Here is an 8,325-nt window from a genome sequence, read left to right on the forward strand (position 1 = left end):
TAATTCCTTTATATTAATTTTTTTAAATTAAATAGAGCAAAAATAACATTTATTCAATATTTAACATTTGTTCAATTATTTTTGTTCACACAATAATAAAAGGGTTGCATTCTAATTAATAATCAGTAATACCTTACGAACATATTTTACAGAAGAACAGGAAATAAATAACACATTAGTTTTTCGCAAGAAATAACCAACACCTAGGCGTGTTCAATTCTCTCGCTTTGAACTCCTTTTTGCGTGCGTTAGCGGCCTTCGGCCGCGCTTCAAAAAAACATCAGACCAACATCTGGGCGTGCTCAGTTCTTTCGCGTTGAACTCCTAAATTTTAATTCAAGTTATTTTTACACTATTTAATATAAAATAAATGATTAGAAACAAATTAGTGAAGTGTTAGTGGATATAAAAATCAAAAATATACATACATATGTGTAAAATTAATTCTAATCGGAGAATCACGCATTTTAAATAGTTGAATTTTTGAACTTTAAATGCAAATATCTCAAAAACCATAAGTCAGCGGCACTATATACATATATATATTTTATTGATCTGGAGGATCTCCTCTATCAGTAGAAACCTATTTTAACCCTGAAATCGGGGATGCTATTCAAAATCCCAGCCTCAAATTTCGGTAGATGTGACTTCTAGGCATTTATCACTTCTCATTTCTTAACTGGTTTGTTTCAAATTGTGTAAATTCCGAATGCTTCCATTTGTAAGGTTTTAGCAAATAAGTGATGCCAGATAATTTCTAAATAAATTAAATGTATTTCCAAATAAAGTAACCTATTTGTTAGTGATTATAGAAATATTTAAGTAGATTTTAAATATTTTGTCGTGAAAAATACATGTTCCCGTTTTTTCTCAGTCAAATATTTGCATATATCAGTTATTGAAATCATTTGGTTGTATTCAAGTAAAGTGTAGGCAACCGTGGCAATTAGTCAATGGCGGCGGTGCATATATGACAAATGACAATTTCGTGTGAAATAAACAAATTTTCTAGATGGATGATTCTTTTTTTGGTTTCGATACATCTGTACCGGTAAGTAAAATGTATAATTGCATTAAAATAGAGTAATATGATATATCTAAACATTTTGTATCTAGATTGTAAATGATGATTGTTGATTTAAAATAGTCAAACCATGCCTTCACGTTAGGAAGGCATTACAAATCAGTATGTCGTGTTGTAATATTTATATGTATATGGATTGAGAATTTACTTTTTTACATTTATTACATTATTCCTGTTTGAAATTATTGTGTTTTCTAGTACGACGACAACGGGGCAGGTGGTCAAATCGCTGAACCTTCCGAAGAAGAGTATGATGCCCTTAACGAAGAAACATTCGGATCTGCCACTAATGGAGATTGGGAAGAAGCGCATGAAACTATGGTGCGGCTTACAGACGTCTCCGTTTCTGGTAGTTCTAACAAAGATACTTTAGATGGTGTAAAACTAATAAGTGGAAATATTTTAACATCCTCTCAAATTTCATCGCTATCGAAAGCAAATATCTCACGAACCCGTAATGTTGAAAAATTTGCAGATTCTGATTTGGAGATAAATCTATCAGCAATGAAGTTAGACGATGTCGACTTGAGATTCGACGATAACGAAAGTTTATCTGGATCAACTGGAATAAATTTAGATCCTAGTGTTTGGGCCACGAATCCTTTTAAAAGTTCGAACATAGCCTTGGATGGTAGTGAACATTCGACAATATTCCAATCAAGAGAAGGATGTTCAGTAAGTGGAATTAATAATGTAAACAACAGTGATAAAATTTTTCAACGAGCACAAAATGCAAATCTCTTTGCACAACATATACAGTCGGAAAAAAATCAGTGCACAGATAAACAAATTATTCAAAGAGAATTACCCCACCATCTTGGAGGTGCTTTTGGCTTACCCCCAACTCCAAAATTTTGTACTCTGGAGGATATTGAAAGAAATATTATTATTGAACAAAGTATACGAAAAAATCACGATAATTTTATGCAACCCAAAGACCAACGAAATCAGCATCATCAAAATCCGAAACCGCATATTCAACAGCATGTTAATGACGCTGTTAGACAGTCTTCAAACACAAACACATCTCCACCTCAACCCCATCATATGCAGCAACATCAATTATTACAACATCAAATAAATCAGTCAAAATCCCAAGTTTCACAATTAAAAGGTATTACAGTTTTTATAGATATTACAAATTAGATAAGATTAATGAAATATGTTTTATATAGGGCCGCCAGGTTTTCCAAATCAAGGTCACACAATGAGGGCAAACTCCAACTTTGCAAATAATCTGACGCAACACCCATTGGGAAATTTAGTTCATCAACAGCAAACGGGTGGTGGTGGCAATCGTATTCCACCAGGATTTTCTTTATATTCAGCTGGGTTAAGCCCCCATGTTCAGCAACAAAACAATCATCAGCTTCATCCACATCCTATACTTAACCAGCATGGATTACCCCCCAATTTTCCGAGACCACTGCCAAGCCCACATCTGCCAATCGCTTTAAATAATTTTGCAATGCATCCCAATTTCAATGCAATGCGTGCGGCTGCAGCTGTTGCTGGTATCCATCCGGCTTCTTTGATACAAACTCCACAAACAGCTCGCATAAGTCCACATCCTCCCAACGCTGTCCTACTAAATTCTCAGCAATCGAATTCTATGTATAATATGTTCAATATGCGTTTAGTTCAGGAAATTCAACAAAATCATCCTCTTTTGCAAAATGTTGCACGTCAAACACAACAACTACAACAAAATATTGGAATGAACTCTCAACAAAATCTTGTACAACAAAGGGCCAATATTAGTGGAATTAATAAACCATTTCATCAACGGCGTGATGGAGGATCTGCAAACGGAAACTTGCCACATGAGGAGTTTGATCAATATGCCAACTTAATGAGTACACGCGACAAACATTGGCTTATAGGTATACAGCTTTCACAATTAAACACGGATACTCCCTACATTGATGATTTTTACTATACGGTATACCGCGAAAGAAAAGCTGTTCTCAATGGCAACCTCCGCCATAGTCAAGCACATAAAGACAACCAGTTAAATCATCCACTAACGCAACCAAAGGGTCACGCTCAACTCATTTTAGTTCAGCTTGGCAATAAAAATGGAACGCGAAATGGTCAACATCGCGAACGTCGTAATTCAGAGAGCACCGGGACAGTTGGAATTAATAGCGGAAATATAGGAAATAGTCCAGATCAAAAAGCACCGTATGTTTTTAGTCCGCTAAAGTTTGAAAACTCGTTAGGTAAGTTACAGTATGGAAGTGTAACAGCACCGCGTAAAATAATTGACGCTGAAATTATGGGAAATGAAAATGCAGTCAGTGGGGCTGGTGATAGTTTCCCAATAACTGCAAGTTATAGTGGTTCCAATTCATCCATCCTTAAGTCAAACATAATAGCAGTAGCTCCTCTAATAGGTGCAATGAGCGATTTTACATTATCAGTTCATCGTAAATCGCGTCATATTTTGTTACATATCGAAACTCTCTACCGTATTGTTTTGAAATTGGAAGATTTAAATAATCCTACTGCAATCGCTACCATTATAATGAAGAAAAAGAAAGAAAGTGAGCGCATAGCGGCTTTAGAGCAGATAGAAAATGCTAGCAAAAGTCATGAAGAGCGAATGGCCGAAGCATCCAATTCATCAACAGTGAATCCTGCATTGAAAAACAAATTCACATATGAGATTGAAAAGAAAGAAGCACTAGTAGCAAAGCTTATAGCTGGACTTTCACAAGAAGAAGTTGCAGCAATTATGAATGTTCGTAAGGGAAAGGTAATATAATTATTTGATTTCTGTGAGCAATATTGTAATTATAATTGACACGTCCTCAAAATCAGTTATCACTTTATTATTTCAATTTTCCCTTTCTCCAAAACTTATAAAATTTAAGTTAATACTTTTGAATTTGTTAGTTAATCATGAAATGTTATTTTTTAGACTCTAATTCGGCGTATCATGATATATATAGAAGCTCATGACATTCGTTGGACTATTTGGATGGGAGTTTTTTCTTCTTTGCAGAATGTTGTAAAAAAAGATAAGGATGATGCTGATGGCGTTTTATATGCACTTTATCCTGAGTTTAAAAATCAAGTGCGTCAAGCAGACTTTGAAACGATTGTCAGAATTTCAGCCTCCATACCGCTAAGCGAAAAGAAATTTAATGGCATATTTTGTAGTAAGGTAAGTTATTTTCATAATTTTGCAAATTTCTCTGAAATTTATTGAAATATCTATTTCACTGACTTTATGCCGATATTGTTAATTTGAAAATGTTTTTTAAGTTAGTTTCGTAATTGTTATGTTCATTCTTCACTTTGCAAACTTCAGTTGTCACAAAAATTCCAACCTTCTTATCAATATTAGTTTTATTGTGTTTATACGAATACTCGAAATTAATAATTATATTGAGTACTTTACTTTACTACCACATATTATAGGTATTTTGCACTAATATTTCAAAATACGCACGAATGTTCAAATGTTTTTGATAATTGTCGACTGTGCCCCAGTGTTATAACCGGCAATCCCACAAAGAAGTTGTAGTCCAATGAAAATTTTTTGACCGATGGGGTTATCGATAATACAGGTTGCTTGCTTTGTGCACTATTGAATTACTGACGAACCGAAACGACTAGTTGTAAGTAATCAATCTCCAATTGTTATGAGTCTACGACGTCTTACAAATGGTGTTTAATTATTACCGAACATATTGAATTGAAACTCAACATGTTATTTAAAACATTTAGTCACATCACGATCACAGACTTAAGATCATATTGTTATTCGACAACGAACAATCTTAAATGTTTTTTGTTTTTATTTTCATAGTTTTCATTCTAATTGGGACCTCATTTCATTAAAAAAACAGCTTCACTTGTTTAATCCAACCCTTCCTCTATAATAGTCAAGACAGGTGTTACTTGCAAAAAAGTTGCAATGATAACCTTACCTTACTTAAAGTACTTGTTACGGTTTCCAATTCATTTTAGACATTCGCTTCAAAAATTTACTTCAAAGTATATATTTAGGAGTAGTAGTACATATACATACATACATATGTTTATGTTCGAAACACTTTCTATGTCGTGGACTTTAGATTCGTCTTCTATGTTAACGTGGCCTTGGCTTACCGAAAAGCAACGATCGTCAATAAATTTCGTTCGTCGCCCTCGTAACAGAAGAGGTACTGCTGCTACCATACTAGAGCATAGCCGTTCCCACGGTAGACAGTTCAAAGTAACCGGAACGAACACGGATTTTTATCCGGCACCATCCTCAAAATAACTTCAGAAATATTTATATATATATCAATCGCTAAAACAATAACAACTACAGCTTAAAAGGATATTCCTTTCACTGCTCCATTTACATTGTAAAAGCAACAATTGAATTACCGACCATTATAGCTCTTTTTTCATTTGTCCAAAATCCAAAGAAAAGCCCGATTTCGAATGTACACTTGCACCATTGCTCCTATGTATTGATCCCACCATTTTAATATTTAATGATAATCGTTTATGCGTAATCGTATGCCCAGCAAGTCAAGTAAAGAAGTATTTAGTCATCACATCTCATTTCAATTGGCTGCTATTTATGGTAATGGACTATATAACTATATTATCTTATTTATTATTTGCAGTTTGGGATTTCATCATTGGTTTGCTTGGTGTTGCAGGCTGAAAATATTTATATGTCCGGTATTGATTGTACCCTTACTAATGGAAACAAAGGGAAATGGCGATATTTCCTGGATCAAGTTGCAACGTCCTTAAATCGAACGATTCAAAACCACACAGTTTGTGCAGAAATCGAGTCAGATTCAATCCAACCGTTAATGAATCATTTTGCACGTTTTGAAGATCTAAAACTTGATTCCCTACTGGCACTTATTACTGAAGCCAGACAGCAAATTAACTAAAATGATGGAGGTGCATAAGAATTTAGAAAAATAAACTTACGAACGATCGGATATGAGATTGCAGAACCTAAAGTTAAACTAAATAACTAATTTTCGAAAAAACTGTAACTGTAAACTGAAAAATTTGTTAAATATTTGCAAATTGTTCAGAAGGGATATATGCAGAAGTATGCACATTACTAAAATATCTTGGACTATATGACTTGTGTCATGGCATATATTGTTAAAAATTTAATGTCCAGGTTAGCAACAAATATGGTCTTATCAGATAAGGCTTTTCTTGGGCTGATATAACAGAAAATATAACCGAATAAGTAGTTTTGGTAAAGTAGCTTTATCTGGTATGTTTCAACGTTTTATTTAATTCAGAGGATCTGCTTATCTGTTTGTCTTAAATCCATTTTTAAACTAAAATTGGTATTTTTATTAATTTCTTTCTTAATTAATAAAACCTTACACTCTTAATTTTTAACGGATCTGTCATCACTATTGAAATAAGCAACTTTACCAAAATAACATTTTTATAGATATATTAAAAGAGTTTGTCAATCTTTAGCTGACGATTTAAAGTTGCAAAAAGAAATAACAAGAATTTTAAAATAATTGTCCTTTTTTATGATTGACTTTATGTATATTTATGGTTTTTTGGTGTTTTGTAAATATTTAAAATATACATGAACTTAGGATTAGGATCAAATTTTATTTATCACAAGAGATGAATATATTGATATCTATTATAGGAACAAATTTGTATGAACTAAAAAATAAGACGAAGGCATATGCAATGAGACTAATTTCTAGTAGTCGTGACATTTTTTAATCTTCGTATTTTCCTTCCTAATTCATAAATATAACAAATACATTCATAAAAAAAATAAATAGATACATGCTTCGTTGGTGCTTCTCTTCTTAAATTGAATTTAAATTGTATCAATAAAACCAATTATGTTACTGCAGAATACTTACATAAATGCATATGAAAAGCATTTCTATGCATTTAGCTTTAAATATATACATATATTCACACATTGACGGACATTTAGATACCCGTAAAATTAATTTATCCATTCATTCATCAATCCCTGATCCCCTTTTAACCGTGTTCGAATTTTTAAACAAATGTAAAAATAAATATTTTTCAATAATAACATTTAAGAATGGTAAAAATTTGGCATTTTAGAAATGGTATGGGCATATAGATATTCAGCTTATTTTGCATAGTTATCTAACAATAATTTGTAAAATGGGGTTCAAACAATAACTTCAGTTAGGCAACCATTTTCTTTGTTTTTTGAATGGTAATTATTAAACCAGTGTCTCCAAAGACTTTTATGATCTAAAGTGAAGTTTTTTTCATTTAGATAGACGGTTTATATGCAATTATATGCGGTTACAAGCAACGATTTTCTACTCGGCTTGCACTCCTGCTCTCTGAGAGCACTCGTCAACAACTCGGTATAAGGGAACTGTTGGACGGCATTTCAAACTCCTTACGTACAGCTGCAACCGAAGCCATTGGTTTTCGGAAAGTGCAAAAGAACAGCTGGTACGACGAGGAGTGCCGTGTCGCAGCGGAGAGAAAACAGGTTGCCTACCTCGCAACGTTACGATCGACCACAACACGTGCGGGATGGGATAGATACCGAGAGTTGAAAAGGGAAGCGAGACGCACTTGCAGACAGAAAAAGAAAGAGGCTGAAATGCGTGAGTAGCTGGCCCACAGGGGTAATGCTCGAAAATTCTACGAAAAAATGCGGCGGCTTACAGAAGGTTTCAAGACCGGAGCATACTCGGGTAGAACCCCCAAAGGTGATCTAGTGACCGATGCCCAGAGCATACTTAAATTATGAAGGGAACACTTCTCCAGCCTGCTGAATGGCAGTGAACGCACAACGCCAGGAGAAGGCGAACCCGATTCCCCAATCGATGACGATGGAGCAGACGTTCCATTGCCCGACCATGAAGAAGTTCGAATAGCAATTGCCCGCCTGAAGAACCTTATCAGTGTGGCTTCAGACCTGGAAAATCAACAACCAACCAGATATTCACCATGCGCCAAATCTTGGAAAAGACCCGTGGAAGACGAATCGACACACACCACCTCTTCGTCGATTTCAAAGCTGCTTTCGACAGCACGAAAAGGAGCTGCCTTTATGCCGCGTTGTCTGAATTTGGTATCCCCGCAAAACTAATACGGCTGTGTAAACTGACGTTGAATAACACCAAAAGCTCCGTCAGGATCGGGAAGGACCTCTCCGAGCCGTTTGATACCAAACGAGGTTTCAGACAAGGCGACTCCCTATCGTGCGACTTCTTCAACCTGCTTCTGGAGAA

The 8,325-nt window shown here is 34.7% G+C and overlaps 1 protein-coding gene across 1 annotated transcript; it reads left to right on the forward strand.

Annotated features, from left to right (window-relative positions):
* The first annotated feature begins 865 nt into the window (after positions 1–865).
* LOC120780351 lies at positions 866–7,146 on the forward strand. The gene is made up of 5 exons (XM_040112643.1): positions 866–1,051; positions 1,283–2,198; positions 2,260–3,842; positions 4,008–4,253; positions 5,713–7,146. Exons 1-5 carry the CDS (start codon positions 1,013–1,015, stop codon positions 5,989–5,991), a joined length of 3,063 nt encoding a protein of 1,020 aa, XP_039968577.1. The 5' UTR covers positions 866–1,012; the 3' UTR covers positions 5,992–7,146.
* The last annotated feature ends 1,179 nt before the right edge of the window (positions 7,147–8,325 follow it).

Source organism: Bactrocera tryoni, unplaced genomic scaffold, assembly GCF_016617805.1.
Source record: "Bactrocera tryoni isolate S06 unplaced genomic scaffold, CSIRO_BtryS06_freeze2 scaffold_25, whole genome shotgun sequence".
NCBI classification, from domain to species: Eukaryota; Metazoa; Arthropoda; class Insecta; order Diptera; family Tephritidae; genus Bactrocera; species Bactrocera tryoni.

What these genes read in the sequence shown, in the direction of transcription:
- LOC120780351 (XM_040112643.1), top strand. Translation starts at nt 1,013, where the DNA reads ATGGATGATTCTTTTTTTGGTTTCGATACATCTGTACCG. An exon ending in CCAAGTTTCACAATTAAAAG is followed by an intron (nt 2,199 to 2,259) that starts GTATTACAGTTT and finishes TGTTTTATATAG; the next exon opens with GGCCGCCAGGTTTTCCAAAT. An exon ending in ATGGCATATTTTGTAGTAAG is followed by an intron (nt 4,254 to 5,712) that starts GTAAGTTATTTT and finishes TATTATTTGCAG; the next exon opens with TTTGGGATTTCATCATTGGT.